Source organism: Cavia porcellus, unplaced genomic scaffold (genome assembly GCF_034190915.1).
Source record: "Cavia porcellus strain 051 isolate PalLab524CR breed Dunkin Hartley unplaced genomic scaffold, mCavPor4.1 scaffold_16, whole genome shotgun sequence".
NCBI lineage: Eukaryota > Metazoa > Chordata > Mammalia > Rodentia > Caviidae > Cavia > Cavia porcellus.
The window spans coordinates 21,072,374-21,092,986 of record NW_026947499.1 but is presented as its reverse complement, the minus strand read 5'-3'; the positions used below and the strand labels follow the sequence as shown (position 1 = coordinate 21,092,986).

Here is a 20,613-nt window from a genome sequence, read left to right as displayed (position 1 = left end):
CTTGGAAGTCCCTCAACTCCTTAATTTGACATCAAGTTTTTCTGTCCTACAAGACACAGAACCTCACTTTATCTGCTGTGAAAATGGAGGAGTTGCATGAATATTTAATAAAAAAATTCAGAATAGTGATAGGAAGGAAAAAGTGGGGTCCTATTAATTAAAGCAAAATGCAGCCTGGGATTTGTTGCTTAACACAAGTTGTGGCATCCTCTCTGCCTCTGGGGAGACCCTCCCAAAGTGATAAGAATGCAGTGTGTTTTGAGATTCTCAGTTTCATCTGGAGTACGTACTAGGCTGTTACAGGAGGCTTCACAATGTAGGAAGAATATAATTAATAATAATCATGATGAGGACAATGACAACCATGCTGATGATGAAGATAAATGTAATAGGGAGAGCAGTGATGTTTAGGACAGTGGTGACATGGATAACGATGTGTACACGCAGCTGAAATGTGCAGGCAAAATGTCCAGCGGTCCCGCCACACAGCAGATGTGATTACCTGGAAGGGTGGGGAAGGGTGGGATCAGGGTTGATTCCTAGTCATATGTAAGAGAAGTAAAATCCATGCAAGATGTCACCCTGGATTCCTAGACATTTTGCATAAGACCTAAGGCTTTGTCTTCAGTCTGTATTCTTCAATCAAAGCACAGGTCCAATCACAAACATTACATTCTGAGACTCAGTTGCAATACTGCACTCTCTCCACCTTCCTGCCTACCACAATGCTCCTTCTCTGTACTGCAATGAGAAAGAAAGAGTGAGAGCACTGATGAGACTGGACTCCAAAGCAGCACCTTTTCAGGTAACAGCACACTGGCCATCGCCTGAAGCAGGGAGGCTTTTACTTTGAGACTCCTTCACCAGCATCGCCAAGGAGCAGCAGAGTTGTAGGCAGAAGAGAGGCCTTAGCTGCACAGCTGAATCCAAAGAAGGAGGACCGCACTAGGGGCTAAGCGAAAGTCCTCAGACTGGAAGTCAGGAAAGTCCTTTGGAATGCACTGATCACTTTCTCAGGGTCAGACAGAGCAGTGCTCAGGTAAGTGAGGACTTCTATGAGAAAAAGTAGTGGAAGAGCCGTGTCCCCAGTGTCATCCACGGTAGCTCAGACGAGGCTGAGAATCACTGAAGAGTCCACAACAAAGTCCAGGTTCTCTAAGAAGGAGCTTAATGAGAGCAGTTGGGGGCACCACGGACCTGTGCCCCAAACTCAGGATGATGCTCAGGACTCCTGGTGTCTTGAAGGGGCCAAACCTCACTTTTCAGCAGTGGTACAAGGATTTGTCTCTTCCAGACACTCAGGCCCTCTCCTTCCTGGCATTTTCTCCAAACTCCAAGCAGATCTTCCATCAGGCTTCAGATTCTGCATTTAAGTGCAGACTCTGGTGGAAGACGCTGTGAAGTTGTTGTGGAATATCATCACAGCTCTGGACACTGGACGGCCTTGGGTAATTGACAGGATCCTCATTGGTGGAGGAACCTCTTGATCTCTACCTTCCAGAGCTCAGACTGTTGAAAAAAGTGTGGTCAGGAACTTCACAGAGTTCATGCAGGCAGAAGAAAATTCTAGGGTATATCTGGTTTTGATTATTACATCCAGTGGTCGAGTACTAGGTCACATGGTCAATCTTATTGGAGGAGACCTTGTAAACAGGTCCAAATTTAAGAAACTCCAGGGCATCTTGCACAAATAGAAGATGGCGAGGATCACCTGTTGTGTGAATAAACCTGGTGTGACTACTGCACAGCCCCATCCATAGGATGGAAATTCTGGAGACCAAAGGCTGTGAATTGGTCAAGCTGAATTCCCAGGATAGAATTTTGGTCAGACAATAGCAGATCTGCTCTACTATATTGAATAGATGCTCTAGTCTCTCTGTCTTTGGTATAGTAGCCAACACCAACCACAAGCACAGTCCCCAATTCCTTGCATAATTCCTGAGTGCTGTGTCTGCCAGCGTGAAGCAACAATACCACCTTCATGACCACCCACAATCCTAGCACGAAGTACAGAGCTGTGCCAAGTGGGCCTTGACCCTTCCTGCTTTAAATTAAGGTGTTCACATACCCATGGTAGTGTGAGTGCCTTGTGTCTGGTGTTGAAGGATGCTGGGGCCACACAGAGAAGAGAAATCTCTACCCTGGGGACAGCAGACCATTGTTCAGGGAATCACAGACATGATTCTGAATCCGCACTCCTAAAACTAGGAAGCTGCTGATGCCCCTGCAGCCATTGTGCAGTGGCCAACAGGAGGCAGCAGAGAGTCACTTGGCAAAGCCACCTGGTTAGGCACCACTTTCTCTGTCTGAAATCTCCCTCAGCATAGCTTCTACCTGGTCTACCCCTGTTTGTTTCCTGGAAGTAGCTGCCAAATTGTCTCTCCAACTTCTCCATATGAGGTAAAAAATATTTGTTCACTAAGCTTATTGTGGCTCGGTACAGCTTTTTATTACTTGATACAATTCCTCTGGCAACTAAAGATAATCTAATTATAATACACAGGTGCATGAAGGGTTCCTGGACCTACCACAAGAGCTCACTACCATCCAGGACCTACTGCAAGAGCTCACAACCAGATGCAGAAATTTTTATAGTCCTTAATAGTAATTTAGTTAATTTACTTTTAATACTGTGAATTGAATCTATGAGCTTTACACTGCAATACACGTCCATTTTGTATTAGTTTGTTCAATAGGTTTTTTTTTTTACATTTTGATACAGGATATGTCTATGTTGCAATGTTGCCTGGCCTTGAACTTGTGATACACCTGCCTCATCTTCTCAGGATGCTGAGATTATAAGAATGCATCCCTCTGTCTGCCTCAGTTTAAGGCCTGTATGGTCTGTCCACTGAGTAGCTGCATGATGAGGATAATGTCTTGCACATTTTAAGTTTCTTACTTTCATCCATGAATTAGGTTCAGGAGAGTCTCTGCAAATGACTGACCTCTAAAATTGAACTAGGATTTACATGACATTTGGAATCTGCTAGAAAGCATTTGTGGATGGGATACCTCTGCAGACTGAAACCAAAACCATCTACTTTGGAACCAAGTTAATCCAATAGACCTGGACTTGGTGTATGTTGGATAGATATATGTCTTCCAGTCCACCTGCTAGATAGGACCAGGGCAGGACCACCCACAGTCAGAGCTTCAGCCAGCTTGAGAATCGTTGACTGCATTTCTGATCTCTGCATGGCCAGAAGAGTGAGCAGCAATGCCAGGATGCAGGGTGAATGTCTTGGAACTGTATATGCACTAACATGTGAGAGAGCCTCCCCTGGGGTTCAGGGTGGGTCTGCAAGAATAGCTATCCTCTCTCTGTGCTCCTGAGACTGAGGCTAGACCTAGACACAAGCAATCTCTTCCAACATCTGCCCTGAGCTGAGCTGATTTACATAATGGGCAGATCTCTGTAGCAAGCGGATAAGAGAGGCCTGGGAGGAAGTCACCCCAGCCAGGACCTCAGCAGGAGCATTCAGGACACCTCCACCATGGCCTGGACCACGCTTTTCATTGGCCTCCTTGCTCACATCACAGGTGCCTCCCCAGGATCCTCATATTCCCACCCAGCCCAGGGCTCACCCCAGCTATACCCGGGTAAGTGTCTGAGGAACGGAGCTCTCATCACTACTCCCACATCTGCTTCCCTCTCTCCCTGCAGGCTCTGTGGCCTCCTATGTGCTGACGCAGCCATCTTCCATGTCAGTGTCTCTGAAAGAGACAGTCAGGCTGACCTGCGAGGGAAACAACATTGGAGATAAAGCTGTGCACTGGTACCAGCAGAAGCCACCCCAGTCCCCCATGCTGGTCATGTATACTGATAAAAACCGACCCTCGGGGATTCCTGACCGGTTCTCTGGTGCCAACTCGGGCAACACTGCCACACTGACCATCACTGGTGCCCAGGCTGAGGATGAGGCCGACTATTACTGTCAGGTGTACGATAGTAATAGTGATCACTCACAGTGACACAGACACATGGGGAAGTGAGACACAAACCCTGCCTTGGCCCCTCCCTGCGGAGACAGGAGAGAGGCTGCCACATAGAGAGGAAGCTTCTAGTCTGTGTTGCCCAGTCACACAGATTCCTGAGATGAGGGCAGGGCAGGCTCCTGAACCTCCCTGGTGGTGCTGAGTCAATTGGTCCTGGGACTGGAAATTTTGAACAAGTGAACTGCCAGTTCCCCAGGCCCAGAGACATCAGCCCAGCACTGTGTCTACAGGGGAAGGGAGAGTAACTCTCACCTGATGGCATCTCAGTGTCTCATTATGGCAGAGATGTGTTCAGCAGACTATGTTTTGGATATGTGCACTTCAGTGGGTAAAGACAGGTTTTGCAAGGAAGGTAGATTTCAGGTACAACAGTGACAGAATAACACAGGGTCATGAGAATATTTTGAAGTGTTGATTGATTTGATAACCAAGGAATTTGCATGAGTGAAAACTGTGTGCTCAGAACGACCAACTGCTGATGTGGAGAATTACTTATCATAGAACATTGGAAGCAAAATATGTGGCATTTACTGTCAAAACCCTTTTCCCCCAGTAATCAATGTGCTTGATTTAATAGTGAAAGTGACACAAGTGTATTCAGTCCCCAGCACAAAAAATAGTCACTGCAGGATGACAGTGACCACAGGAAAAGGAGATGTGAATATGTGTCACACGCACAGAGACACAGAGACACACACTGTGTCTGAGAATTGATGGCTCAGCTCAGTCATAAAATAACAGTTCACATGGTATACACATGAGAGTGTGACAGTCCCCTGAAATGATCGCTCAGTTTGGGGACAGATGGGAATAATTGACTCCCCCAAATCCAAGTCATCCTGGACTGGGCCACAAACAACAAAAGTGCGGGTCAGGCATCCACTCCATTTTCCAGTGGCAACCGTAGTCTTCTCTGCCCATCTACAAGGTGATTTTCTCTCTCACCATGTTCACTGAATCCTTTTACCACTGTGATGTTCACTCCCTCTGTCCTGTCCCAAAGCCTCCTCTCATAGTACCCAGGGACTTTTCCCTGCTCCATGGCAGGCCCTGCATTTGAATTCAGACCAGAACCTTCTATTCCGATCCATGTGTATTTTAGCCATGGGACACCATAGGAACCTTTGAGAAATCAGCCTCCTACAGAGCAAAGTAGGTGAGGGGATTGACCTGAGTTCTATAAGGACTCCTTCAGTTTTCCCAGAAGCAACCTGTTTTTTCTGCAGGGTCAGTGTGGGCCTAGAGTCCAACTGGATATCCAGGAACATGGGATCAAGATGTTAACTCCTTTATCACAAGATTTGAATCTGCAGGAGAGGAATGGAGGCCTCTTTCTCTATCTGAGCAGAACTTTAGTGCTGCATATGCAACCTGAGTGACCATCATATCTTTCCTGTATTTCTCTACTTCGAATCCCCTCTGGAGCCATCTAGAACAGTAGCTACTTAACATTAATCACTAACTCCAGAGCCTCACCCTACCTGGGATAATGATAGAGGGCAGGGAGCCCTGCCAGTCTGTAATTATAGGAGTCAGAGGTCTTGGGTATCTCCACCATGAACTGGACCAATCTCTCTTCTGTTCCTCAGAATCCACAGAGGCACCTTTCACAGGCACTAGCCCAGAATCACCTCTCACAGAAAACTCTCCTGGCCATGATGCTGAGCTCAACTCTACTTGATGCTTGCATCCCCAAGAATGAACCATGTGTTTTTCCAAAGCTGCCGGGCTAGAGGTCTTCTAAGACTCTGCAGTACACAGTAAAGATGGCCATTAGACATCTAACACCCACCTGCTGAGGACAAAGAAGAGCAGATAACATTGCAGAGAGAAGCAGCAGGAGGCAGGCCAGCCCTGCATTGCACAACACAGCAGCCTCCCATTCTCCACTTGGTCTCCAGGTCTGCCTGGGCACAGCCCCCAAAGGGACACCACCTGCAGGCTGACCAGGGCCAGCCGGGCCATAATGGAGAATGAGCTAGGCTGGTGGACACAGCCCTTCCTCTCAACCAGGCCCTTGTGCTTTTTCCTCACAGTCCTGGTCCTGCTGTGTCCCAAAGAGCCTAACACTGAATGTAGAAACTCTGGCTCAGCTCTGAGACTTCACACTGCTGCTCACAGGTTGCTTGGCACCTGGGTCTCTCTGCACCTCAATTTTAATTCCAATGAGATGAGAATGTTTGTACAAATCATGAGAACTTCGTTGTTTTTATCAAAATTAAGTGATATAAATGTTTCAGTCTAATTACTTAGAAATAGATTCCTAGAGTTGAGTCCATGACTCAGACCTTAGAATGTCCGGTGTCTTCATCAAAATCCAAGAACAGGACTCAGCAAGGGCTGATTCTGCATCCTGGAAACAAATATCTGCAGGTATTGATAACCAGAACATCTGGTTTCACCGAAACTTGCATCCAGACTGCACAGCAAAACTCTACCTTGATGAACACAGGGTTTCTGATGACATACAAATGATAGCAAAAATGCTGATACAGTGCTGGTGGTATCATCTAAGGGGTCACTGATCTCCAGTGACACCACTGGTGTTTCTTCTAATACCACAGCTATTCCTATTAAGGTGGAGGGACCTTTAGTTTCTGATTCTAAATAAAAATTCTGAGACCTAATGTTGAGAATCACATTTTCCTGGGTCTCCATGTTTCTTGTGAAAGAGCACATTTTACCTTGTACTCTCCTTGTACTTCTCCTTGTACTAGAAAAATGGATTTCCAACACTAGGACAAGATTACATGGGCTACTGACCTCCCTTTCAACTGCAAATGTCACTCTGTGTCCTGTGCTGGAGCTGAGACTTGACTCTCTATCAGCACCACTCAGGGACCAAGGCTTTAGGATCACTGGAACAAGGTAGCCCCTCCTGAGTCTCCCACACCAGTAGAGGGCATTAGCGTTACATACAAGAGCAAATACAAGAGAGTTGGGTTGTTGGAAGGAGCCCCAGAAAGAGGCCCATTATAGGGTATGAATATGGCTCAGGCCTCAGACTGGAACAGAGGACATCCATCGTCTAAACTGGACCGAAGTAATCATATTCTGAAAGTCATGTTCAAGAGCATCACCCTAAGGACACTGACAGGGCACTGGGCATAGGAGGGCCTCACCTGGGAAATGAAACTGGAAAACATAGTGAGAGACATCACCCTGACTGCTCTGCAAGGGCTGCTGTCCGTAGGGAAACCACAGCAGAGTCCAGGTGCTCTAGGAGGAGCTCAGTGTGACTGGTCCTGGTATCCAGGGTCTGTGTCCTACACCTAAGGCACCTGCCTAGGCCTGCTGGTTACTATCAGGGCACCATCTCTCAGTATCTAACAGTGAACATGGAGCTGACCTCTGTCCTCTGAGCACTTTCAGGTTCACAGGACACTCCTCCATGGCCTCTCCTCTAGTGCTATGCAGATCTGCCCTCAGGCTGCAGCTCCTGTGCTCAGGTGCAGTCTCAGATGGGCGAGGGGGTGCCATGGTCCCTGTTTTTATCCTTCCTCACATGGCCTCTCATTGAAGTTTGATGCCAGGACACTTGCCTGTCCGCAAAGCTCTAGAAAGTTCTGTTTCCTTTGAGAAAACCAAATAACTCCAACTTTGCCTTGGAAATTAAATTTCAGTGCTATAGCAGTGTTCAGACTCTTAGGAATATAGTTTGAACGCGAATCATTGTAGCCCCAAATGAAACTGTAAAAGAAGAGACAGGCTGCTTAAAATGGCTGATTAGAAACAGGAGCATTTGCCTACTTCTTTACAAGTAGGAATAAAAACAATCAAAAAGCAAAAATAAGAAGCACAGACATTTCAGCCTAAATCATCACCAGTCAAGCAGAATTTCCTTCATCTCAAATAACACAGAAAGACTGGAGACCTCCCAGCGGTAGCCATTAGGGCCCTTGGCTGGGCAAGGTGAGTTGACCACAAGATTTCAGCCTGATACAACTCCAGACTAAGAAGCCCTAAGGTTCCAATCCAGTCCTGCTGGCTCCAGTACAGTGGTCCAAGATTTATTCTAGTTTAGCAATATCTGACATTTTCCAACCTTGTGGATCACCAGAAGAATTCCCCAGATTTTCTGCACAGGCTTACTATTGAAGGAAATTTCCAACAAAGCTAGAAAGCAAAGGATACCACAAGCCCCATTTTTTTCATTGTGCAGATACTGACACACGTCCTCAGGGAGCTGGGACAATGAGAGCAGCCCGACATCACTAAGTGAGCAAAATAGGGTGCCAGCAACTAATCCTAAAGATGGAAAATGTTAGCTGATCGACAAAGAATTGAAAGTCACAAATTTTAGGAAGCACAATGAACTTCAAACAATGTGCAGAAACAATTCAATGAAATGGGGATGACATTAAGTGATTAAAATGAGCAACTGAACACAGAGAATACAGTAAAAATCTCAGTTAAAAAATCAAATGTAAATACTAAAGCTTAAAAATAAATTTAATGACATAAAAATGCGGTAGAAAGCATTCACAATAAAACTTATTGGGCAGAAAAATGAATTTATCTTTAAAAAATCAAGGCAAACCTTAACTTTTCAGTCACACAAACAGTTACAGATATGATCACTCACAGATCCCCAGTACAGGTAGAGCACACTTACTCCAGATATTAGAAATCCTTTTTCATGCTCCTTAAATTTTCATTTGTTGGTCACTAGGCAACTCCATGGTTCAAATATTCCAAATTTCTAATCCCTTGGATGTCCAGCTTGTCTCAGCTCCTCAAGTGCGGGGCTCATGTAGAGGCACAAAATGCAGAGCAGAGCTTCCCAGTGCAGTGGACAAAATGGGACATACCAAGATGCACTCTTCAGGTCTGACCCACACACCGGGAAGCAGAGATTCAGGGCATACACAGAGTCTTTCTGGAAAGTATTGTTGGCTATAGAAAACTGCCTTTAACATGCAAATCTGTTCTCCTAGATACTCAGTTTATTGACTGCTTAAGGCCAAGAATCTAAAACCCTGCTTCAATTTTAAAGCCTTTCTTGAAGTACCTTGTGTTCCAGAGTTCCCTAGAAGAATGCTGAGCCCTCAAAAACCACTTCACGGGGGCCACTGTCTCCTTCTGCCCAGTGCTGTCTTCCTCACCTCTCTCAAAAGAGCCTTTGCATCCATTCTGCATCTTAGAGTCTGTGTCCAAGAAGACCAATCCGCAAAGGCCAGCTGTACCCCAAAAGGGGCATCAGGGGACTTGGAGGGAACTCTAAACCCAGAGCAGCAAGCTGCACATAAATCCTCAGGGTAAATGTCCAAAGGCACCATTTAAATCTGATTTTTCCTTCTGAGGATACCTTTGGTGAGCCTGTGCACAGGACACACATATGATCATGGGCTGTGCCAATACAAAGAATTAGTTTAAGGGATTCTTGTCTAAATTTTTAAAAAGATAATAACTTAAAACTAGGACTGTGTTACTAAGAATTTGAATTTATACAATTTTAAGTATTTAAGGTAATTTTGAATGCCTTAGATTTTTGTGCCAATGAATATGGCCTAAATTAGCTTTAGAAACCTTCAAACTTTTTTACCTATTTATGCATTTTTCAAAACAATAATTTTTCAGAATAATTTTACCACTGATCTACTTTGCCTTCAAAGTGAAATCAACTGTTGAAAACATGAACTTCTTTCATGAGTGTGGCTGAAATATGAAAAGAGCAATGAGGTTCTTACACTTACATCAGAATTTGGAAACTTCTTAAGCGTATTATGGGCATGTGGGTGTTAAAAACCTACCTTAGCAACTGGAAACTAAATGAATTATAAATACAGATCAAATATTATTGAAAACGCTTTAGTGTCCAAATCCAGATGTGTTATACATGCACTCGATATATTATATCTCAAAAACACAGAATGAGGAGGTGGGTAAGTTCTGTCATAGTCTTTATGAGTTCTTTTGGAAATCTTACTACTTTTGATGCATAGGTTTCTGTCATATATATTATACAATTATGTCACTATTTATTTATTTACTTTTGTCTTTGAGAGACAGGGTCTTGCTATGCAGTTCTGGCTGGATTTGAACTCACTATGTAGCCCAGGTTGGCCTGAATCTCAAAGCAATCATGCTGCTTCAGCCTTCCTAGTATTGAGATTACAGGCACATGACACCACGACCAGGCTTCTTTTTATTTTGACAGTACTTACTAAACATTAAAATGCATATTAAGTTTCCATTGTGTTTGGTTTTGCTTTGGTTTGAAGCAGGGATTCGTGTCTTGTCCAGGTTGGCCTTGAAGTCACTGTGCAGCCTCAGCTTGCCTTGAATTTGGAGTGATCATCCTCGTCTCCACCTCCTGAGTGCTGGAATCCCAGGTGTACATCACCACACCTGGCAGTTCTCTCTGGATCTTTATTGAACAAGGCTGAACTGGACCACTCTGAGGACAAGTGTTGTAGAGGCTCATGGTCCAGGAAGTCTGCATCTCCACCTACAGGATACAGGTGTGAACCCAAAGGAAGCTGATGCAGGTAAGATGGAGACATGGGGTGTGGACCACTGGCCCATGCAGCCAAGGGGCTCAGATCTGCTCTGGCTTCATCCTGATAGCACCTTGTATACCATGCAATGATGACTCCTGGGTCTGCCTGACCCCATGGCTAATTTATCTCACAGTTCTGTATCTCTAGGAAGTTAATGTCGCTGTGCCTAACAGGATTTAGGAAGGAAACAAAAGCTGTTTTTCAATAGAGGACAAGGACTCATTCTGTACTGCAGAGTACAAGGACTTGTTTTAAAACCACATCGTCTATACTGGAGTCTCCTATGTGGCCTTGACCTGATGCTTCTGTTCCCATCACCCTTTCCTTACGATCACACAGCCTACTGTATAACATTATCCACACAGCACGGTGACTGGCACAACCTGGGACATGCTGCAGAGACTGTGTGCTCCAGAATTCACATCGACTTGGAAGACATTATGGCTCCTACTATTTACACTGTGGCAACAACATCAAATTCAAAATACACTATTCCCAGAAAACAGAATGGCTTATAGGATTTGAAATTCTGTTTCTTTTGTGAAAATTGTAAGATACAAGTAATGTGTTTACTACTTTTATCGAAGATGTCTAAGATAGCTCAAAACAACTAACCATTAAAATTTGAGCTCATGTGCAGTCTCCACAAACCTTTCAATATACTTGCAATTTCATGAACATCAGATACACTTTCCACTGCAGGTAGTGCCCTGGGAAGTTGCAGACTCTTCCATATGGTCCAATAACTTCCTGGACTATGGTGGGTTAGTGGAAGAGTTAGTGAATCACAGAGGATTAAAATGTACGTGTATACTGTTTTCCATGTCATGTGCATGTATACTGTTTCCTGTTCTGCAGTAACTTCCTATTTTCGGGAGAAAAAAAAGGCTTTCTGTCCTAACAATTAACTAAAGAATTTAGTGATTTTGGGGGAAAAAGACATAAAGTAATAAGCTTTCATAAGCCTTAATAAGTCATTTTACTTTAGATCTCTGCAAGGTAAAATATTTTGTGATTTACAAATGCCAATGCCCAGGGCATCACAAAATTAGACCACACAGGGGCCAGAGATTTGGCTCAGCAGTATGAGTGCCTGCCTGACAAGAGCAAGGTCTTAGGTTTGATCTCTGGTACCAAAAAATAAAAACAGTAGAGCACCTACAATTTGTAACTGCTCTGATACTGACCTGTTACATGCCAGCACCCCAAGTCCCTATACAAGACTTGTAACTGCAACTCATAAAAAATCTTGTATTCGTCACATTTTCATGGTAAGAGGTCTATCTTCCAACTTACTGGCATATTGTAAATAGAACTTTATTACTCCATCATTGTGCCTTTTGTCCTTCACCAGACAACAGTGGGACTGGACTTTTCACAGTTGCTCTAGAACGGCTTCTTGTAAGGACAAGGCTGCGCAGTGAGTGAGGCAGTGATGCTCTCGCTGCTTTCTCGGAGGAACAGAGAAAACCTCAGCTTCCGCATCAGTGGAGCGCGCCCTGCACCTGCAGACACGTTAATTTACTCCACCAGATGCTGCAGCTTGTGCAAAACACTCAACAAAATGACTTTCCATTTCTACCTTTCAGGACCTATGCAAATGTTATTGGAAACAGACAGAATTAAGTCAACATAAAATCTAAAATCAAATACATGTTTTTTAGGTCATTACAGGTGACAATAGTCCATATCGTTCTTTATGCCAAGATGTAACGTATTTTATTTAGTATTCTGATGGGGTAGAGATGTGGGAGACTCAGTATTATCATCTGCATAAACATTCAGGATAAAAATGGTTCAGTTTCCAGTCACACAGAATGTTGCAAAATTTCTCTTTTGAACCATGACATCACAATGCTCAAGCTTGAAGTAGTGGCCATGAGTGTGTGCAGTATAAGTTGATAAACACAGGCAACGACCCTAGCTTACTAACACAGGCCATTTAATGACCTTAGCTTACTAACCTTTTTTACCCTACATTTTTGCCTTGGGAACATTCTTTGGAGCTAATCGTTGCAGAGAATTACAGCTGAGAAAGTTGAGTAAGGTCTAAAATTGGCTTTGAGTTAATCCCTACCGGCCACCCTCCTGTATTACTATGTGACTTTGCATTCAATTAACCTTCTGCTTGTTTCCCATCTGCTGGATGGAAGCAGACTGCATCTGCCTCTTGCTCCCTGCAGGTCAAACCTCAGTAAGTCAGAGTCTTCAGTGTAAAGAGATGCCTGTGGCAGTGTGCAACTATGGCCACTTGAGAACAGAAGATTTCTCAGAGATGAGACTTAGTTCAGGCCCCAAGAGGACCCAGAGTAGCTGATTCTTGGGAGTAGGAGGGCCTCAGGGACATGGCAGTGAGCTGAGAACTCTGTTGTTTTTTTATTTGTCAATCCAGGACATAGGAACATAGAGCATAAGAACAGGTAGAAGAAAAGTACTTTATAGCAGATTATATAGGTGTTTTAGTCAGGGGACCCTGTAGGAAAAGGGTGACCTGTTATGTGATTTATGTTAACCTGGTTTAAGGCTACAGCTGCCCAGCCTATGCTCAAGAAGGAAACCAGCCTTCATTGTCAGCGGTATCCAAAAGCCAGGTCTCAGACCAGAAGTCAGGATGTTTCCATCCAATGCACTCAGGCTGTGGTTACGCCACACTGAGAGTCAGACTTACACAGTTACCCCAGACTACAAGAGCACTGGAACAGTGTGGTCTTACCTGAGAGGTAAATGTTCCACAGAAGCTGAGTCCCAGGTGTCTATCTGGGTGACACCCACAGGGATACATTCACTAGGGAGCCCAGCACACAGTCCAAATGCTTTAAGAGTTAGTGCTGTGTGACACAGTGGAGTTTTAGAAACTCCCTCCTCCATCCATATCAGTGACCCAGTGCTCCTGCCCAGTGTGAGGGCTCTGACCCTCACTGCCCTGGAGTGGTCCCAGTGATGAGTCCTCTCTCATGGCTACGCCAGAGATCCCTGGCCTGTCCTCCACACAGAGCTGCCTTCAGGCTTCAGCCCCTGTGAGGTCTCAGGTAGTGGAGTGGCACTCAGGGGCTCATCCCTGGGTGAGGCACCCACCACCCCCACCTCCTGGAGGACACTTTGCTGAGTGACACAGACTCTTGCCTGAGTAGGTCAGAGATGTCACCTGGTGCTGTCCTGGGTTCAGGGTCAGGATCCTGCATCCTCCAGGATTGCACAGTCAGGACCTCGGGGATGTGGTTTTCACAGAGAGCACACAGTCTGTAGTGGGTTTCTCAGTCAGTTCTTTTGTGACACTTTAATAAGGTTCTATAAGACACTAAAGGACAGGGACAGAGACAGAGAGAGAGAGAAACAGAGAGAGAGAGAGACAGAAATTGAGTTTTCAATGCCAGTTGCTGGGAAATGAGATGTCACAGGAAAGCAAACACCACATATAAAATAAGACAAGAAGAGCGACAAATCCACAGAAACAACTGGTGCTTTAACAAGCAGATGTCACAGATGGAATGAATTAATGAAAAAGAACATGGCACCCTCCACATTAGAGTAAAATGAAAATGACTGGACAAAGATGTGCTGGGGAGACCCAGAAAGAGGAGCAGGAAGGGGAGGATTCGGTGTGCATCCATCTACGGAGTCAGGGTCATAGCAGCCTCTCACACAGACCAGCCCTGCCCAGCCCACAATTCAGGTACATCAAGGGTCCTGATAAGTTGAAATTAGCACATGTTACAGTCCCAGAGGTACGGGAATTGGTCATAGCATCAGCCTCCAGAAGGTGACTATTTCAGGGTGTCATGGAGGCCAGATGTTTTCCTGACTAGAAAAGTAACCAGAATAAGTTAGGCCCCATCCCCTCGATCTCTTCGTCTCAAACCTGGTAAAAAAAATTTTTTTCGCCATTAATCCTCAAGAATCAGAGCATATCTGCACAGTTCCCAAGTACTGCCCCAATATTTGGCTTAGGGAATCCTACATCTGCTCTGGGCGCTGGGGCCTTCTCTGCTATAATCTGGACCTCTGTCCTGTTCTCCTTCCTCAGTCTCTGAACAAATGACCTTCTTAGACCGTGTTCCTAGACAGGGTCCCCACAATATTTGCAGCTGAGTTTGTCAAAAACATAAGAACAACACAGGGATAATGTGAGACGCTGCGATAGAACAGTGGGAATGGTTGGTGATACTCAGGATACCTCTCTCCTCCCTCCTCTCCTCTCCTCTCCTCTCCTCTCCTCTCCTCTCACCTTTCCTCTTTTCTCTTACAGCCTCTGTGGTCCCTTATGATCTGACTCAGTTGACCCCCTCCCATTCAGACTAGGACTTCTGGCCGCTTACCGTAGTAACCTCAATGGAAAGTGCTTTTTGTTCTAGAGAACATTTGCCAGGATCATCTACCTTCTCAGAAAGATTCAGTTTAATAATTGTCTATAGTCATGAATTCAAAATCCTGCCCGACTCAGGATGGACCCAAAGTGTTCCTCTCCACCTCTGGAATATCCTGTAGTGATTCTACTTCATGCTCTGGGCTGCCCCCCTCACTGCTTTCAAGAGAACCTGGGCATCAGTTCTGCATCTCCATCCATCTGAGCGCAGGATACACACAGCACAAAGCCAGCTGTTCCCAATTTCGGCCACTGGAGGCCACTCTACACCCAGAAAGCACTGGTTTCTCACCAAAATTCCCTGTGTAAATGTCCAAATTTGCCCCAAGTAGTTCCAATTTTCCTTTGCATCTTTATGAAATAAAAACAGAACCTGAGACAATATACAGGATAGGTTATGAGAGTCCTGGAGACTCAGATTCACCCTAGAGGTATATCCAGGCCCGGTGAAGAGGTGTCCTTATGTCTACACAATGTGTCAATAGATACAGATCTACAGGTGTGAATTACTGAATGGAACCTTATTTTCTTCTACCTCTGACATCTTGTTTAGAAAACAAATTATTTTCATTTCTCTAACCAAAAATATAAATGTGGTCAGATCTACAGAATATAATATATCCTTTTAAATAGTAACTAAAAGTCCACCAAAGCTCACCGCTGAAAACAAGAAACCAACTCTTGACTCCCCCAGCTGGTGAGGCCTGACCTCATGACTGAGGGAATCTCACAGTTCTGGCTGCACAATCATATGACATCCCATGTTGCCTTGCGTCACCTAGGACCTAGGGTTACACCAAGAGCTGTTTCTCAAGATCTATAATTCTATGCCCCTGATGACATGGACTGTTTTCAAAACTGCATGGACTACACTGGGATTCTCTAGGAAGGGTTTGTCCTAAATGAAATGTTCCTCTTCTGATTATCAATTCAGGTTCATAATCTACTGCATACAGATATGCACACAGGAGGAATTGCAGGAACCAGGTAGGAACATGTGGTATGGCCTCCTGCAGTGGTATCTACAATGATTTGTCACCGTGTTCAATATTTCAGTGGGAATGAATCCTCAAATTTCATTCCACTATTTTTTGCAACTACAATGACTTATGCGCTTTGGAGTACCTTGTTGATGGAAATTATAAGATAAAAGATGGAAATTGAGTTATCTGGGAGAGGTGGCAGACAATGTTCCAAAAACTAAACCCTAAAAATAGTAGATGAGATGGAAGAGTGTGTCTCCCTGTGATTCTTTCCCTCACTCTGAAACTTTGTCCCATTCAGCCTTTCCATAGGCTTGCCTCTTCAGGCACATCTGATGCATTTGCTGTGGTGAAGCCACTGCCTGAGATGAACCCCCATGTCTGTAGATGATATAAGCACTGCTACAGTGCCTTACACCATGAGAGGTTAAGTTCATGGGTCCGAGGGAGCAAAATCTCTTATTTACTGTTGTATGTTCTGTGTGAATGCACACTGCTTGTGACCCTGCCCTGTCAGAGGAAATAGAGACGTGCTCAGATTCTGCCTCAGTCATCCTTTCCATGTACCTGCACTTACACGGTGTTGCACTAGTACCTTCCACAGCAGAGGCACAAGTGCCCGGTGACATCACTTCCGGTCAGGATCTATACACATCTCCTTGTGCTTTCACAATCCACCCGATAGTTCTGGGAACAAACCCATAAATTAAAACCAACCTCAACTACAAGCCCTTCAGTCTTCAGAGGTGCCATTATAAACATCATTCCCCATCCTGAGAGTAGCATTTCTTATTCACTGCTGTGGATGGGGTAGAAATGGGGGAAGACTCAGAATTTACCACCTGCACAAAGTTCAGGCAGGAAAGGCACCGAAGTTTCTCAGCACTGTGAGCGCTGCGGTGAACATTCCACTCTGCCCTCGCAGTATAAAAGCACCATTGACAACCTTAAAGGAGCGGGCATGACTGTGTCCAGCACAAGCTGACACACACATGCAGCAGCCAAAGTGTTCTCTAGATGAGAAAATCCGCTCAGTCAGGAAATTAGAATTAACGCTGATAGCGGGGCAGCAGTCCTCAACTTGTATCATTGTTTCTGAGGTTTAGACTCAACAGGAACCACACTGGCTACTCATCCATCAGACTCAAGGATGGCCAGCCATTCCTTCTGCTATCTGTAGGTAAGACCTCAGGAGCGTAACCTGAAATTGTTTTTATACATATGCTCACGTTGATGTTGACAGTTCCATAAAAAAATAACATTGCCTGTTATTCCAGACTACTGCTCTCCCCACCACTGTCATAAAGGGCCCACTGCTACAACAGCCTTCTGCACTGTGTACTGGCCCACAGAAGCCCTTAGGGACATAAACGTCCTCCCAGTCCTGTGGCTTTTAAACAACTGCAGAGCAGAATGACTCACAGGCCCTCCTGAGAACAGAGTCATCTATGAGAGTAGTCTCAAGTGGAGATGTCACTTTGGGACCAACAGATGAAGAGCCTTCCCTATCATGAGGCCCTGCCGCCCCACCCCAGCGCACCCAGAATGTCTGAGGCTGAGCCCTGCTCTGCAGGCCACAAAGCTGCTCCAGCAGCAGAGCTCAGTCTGGGCTCATTTGCATAAAGGCCACTTTCTGCAGCAAGGGGATAAGAGAGGGCTGGGGAGAAACCAGCCCAGCTTGAGCCCCAGGAAGCAGCATCACAGGCAGCTCCACCATGGCCTGGGCCCCCTTCTTCTTCTGGCTGCTGGCTCACTGCCTAGGTACTTTCTCAGAACAAACTTGCCCACTAAGCCACAGCATTGGGAAAAACCTGCCCTGACCCAGACCTGGCACAAGTGGATGTCCTGGGATGATCTTTCATGGACTAACCTTTTCTTTTCTGTTTTTGCAGACTGTGTGGCCTCTTACACCCTCACTCAACCTCCCTCAGTGTCTGTGACTCCAGCACAGACAGCCAAAATCACATGCTCTGGAGATGACTTGGGGAATAATTATGCATCTTGGTACCAGCAGAAGCCAGGCCAGGCTCCTGTGCTGGTCATCTATGAAGATAGCGAGCGGCCTTCAGCGATTCCTGATCGATTCTCTGGATCCAACTCAGGAAATGTGGCCACTCTGACAATCACAGGAGTACAAGCTGGAGATGAGGCTGTCTACTACTGTGCTATAGCACATGGCAGTGGTAGCAGCTTTCAGTGACTCACAGTGACACAGACAGATGAGGACTTGCGACACAAACCTCACCATGCTTGGCCGACACTGTCTTCACTCTCTTAACCATAACTGTGACTTTGGTCTCCACTTACTGAGACTGTGTCTCCTGCAGCTCAGGCTGCAGGAAAGGTGCAGAAGCCCATTGAAAATGTGATTCTTTCCCAGAGCAGGGTCACTTTAAGTGAAGATTTGTTTACTTTAACCCATGGTTCTGCTGAATCTAGTTCCCAGGGTCCTAGAGTAGAAAATGCCTTCAGAGAGCCCAGTTTCTGGATGAGGTGCTGACACTTGCTTCTCCCTCTGGCAACACAGCATGTGCAGGAGAACAACTCGTTATGGCCCCAGTGTCTCTGGTGACTTGTCCTTGAAAATTACAAAGGATTAGGAGCCCCATGGGATAGTATCTAGAGGATGAACTGTGCTGATCTGTCCAGACCAAGTCTGTGTGTGACTCAGAAGTGTGTACCTCTTCCCCCTGTGAGCATGGAGAGGAATATCTTTAACAATGCACTGCATTTCATCACAAGTCACTTAGCCCAGTTGCAGATTCCCCAGGTCAGAACTGGGCCTCTGTGTGGGACTTAGGTAACTGCTCTTTTCTGCTCCTCTCACACTCTGCATTAGGGTAGAGTCTGCTGGATCCTGTGGGCCCCACCGCAGCACCACTGCCACCTTCGCTGAAGCTGCTGTGCAGTCCCCTGCTTCAGACCTCAACACCACACATCCTATCTTCCCTCATTATGCTTCGGATGGAGCTGTAGCCTCAAATGAGAATCTGTCACTTCCAGAAACCAGATTGATCCTAAAGTGTTCCTGCTTCTTCTTGAGAAGTGTGGGACATAGTATGTGTCTATGTTGTGGCAGTTTACCTCAATTTCAAAAAACAACTGGATTCTAATCTTTTCTCCTAACATGGAAGAACGACTCTTACTGTGCCTTACTTTTCCTGGCCTGGTTCTATGTTTCTACCTGAGTGTTCCTGTGTACTGGCCACCACAGGTAAACAGTAACGGTATGAAAGGGAAAGGGGACGTGTAGATGGACACTGACCACTCAACAGGAATGCACAGTTTCTCACCCTATTCCTGGAAAGGAATACAGAAAAATTCGGTTTCCCAATTGATGGTGCAATTGACCACTAACAGAAAAAGAGCCTGTGATAGTCCATAAGGAGAGAGTCACCAGATCTGTACTTGAAGGGCTTGATACGTGCCAAGATAACACAGCTGCTCCAAGATAGGCCATCATCCCTGGGTAGAAATGGTCTTCCAAGGGTCCCCAGTGTGCTGCTGGGACAGCATCCAGGAAGAGTGAACAGGACTCCGTAAGTCTCCACTGTTGTAGTACCATGCATCCAATAAAACCTGTGGACGTCTATGACTTAGATCCTTCAAAGAAAGTGGCACTGAGACACCTATTTTCAACCTGGTCACGAAAGAGTACATATTGTCTACCTTCCCATTGCTGAAAAAAAAATCCTAAGTCTCTGTCAGCATAAAGGAAGGGAGGTTTGTTTTTCACAGCATTTCCAATGATTCCAGTCCAAACTCAGCTATCTCCATTCAGAGCTGCATGGTGAAGGGACATGGTAGCAGAACGTTGCTCAACCAGTGCCAGCCAGGAAGCAGAGAGAGAGAGAGAGAGAGAGAAAGAGAGAGAGAGAGAGAGAGACAGAGAGAGAGAGAGAGAGAGAGAGACAGAGAGAGGGAGAGAGAGACAGAGAGAGAGAGAGAGACAGAGAGAGACAGAGAGAGACAGAGAGAGAGACAGAGAGAGAGAGAGACAGAGAGAGACAGAGAGAGAGACAGAGAGAGAGACAGAGAGAGAGAGACAGAGAGAGAGACAGAGAGAGAGAGAGACAGAGAGAGAGGATGGCGATGGTGGAGAGGAGAATGCATCCCTTCAGATCACAGAAACAGAAATCCACCCACATACAGTCCTCACCGCTCAACACCACATGCAGCCACAGAACTCACTAAGATATAAATGCACTGATAAACACACTTTTCCTGTTATCTAATCACCTTGGAAACACATGAGCCTCCTGGGGGAAGCTTCATATCTAAAGTATAACAGAGAGGTTTGGGTAACAGCACAGAGAGAAGCTGCAAGAGCTAGGCTGGGCCTGCACAGCCCAGCACAGCCCAGCACAGCCCACCACAGCACAGCCCAGCACAGCACAGTACAGCACAGCACAGCACAGCATAGCACAGTGGCCTTCACACTCCCACAAGTTCCCCAGCTCTAACTTGAATGCAGTCCCATGGACACCACTAGCTGCTGCTTCTCAGGCTCCTATAAATGACCAGGCCATTGAAGGGACACTTGGGAGCCAAACAGACCACAATACGTGCTCTGCAATTTAGTCCTCAGAGTCCTCCTTTCGGTACTATGGTCACTTTCTAGACCAACGGGCCAAGGAGTTGAATTCTGGATGCCTGAGTCAATGCGTTACTGGACTCTGCTGTTCTCTGATTTCCAAGATAACCAGGACTTTACTTTGCCTGCTGCAAAACTGGGAAAATTCCCAGTTCTGGACACAGAGCACAA

At 45.6% G+C, this 20,613-nt stretch overlaps 2 gene segments (V, D, J or C); both read left to right on the top strand.

The window, feature by feature from the left end:
- The window catches only part of LOC111753989 (Ig lambda-1 chain V region S43-like), a 600,738-nt gene that overhangs the window by 277,351 nt on the left and 302,774 nt on the right, over positions 1 to 20,613 (top strand).
- On the top strand, positions 17,481 to 18,079 carry LOC134470664 (immunoglobulin lambda variable 3-1-like). The segment is given in 2 exon segments: positions 17,481 to 17,609; positions 17,741 to 18,079. Coding segments are annotated over 2 exon segments (354 nt in total).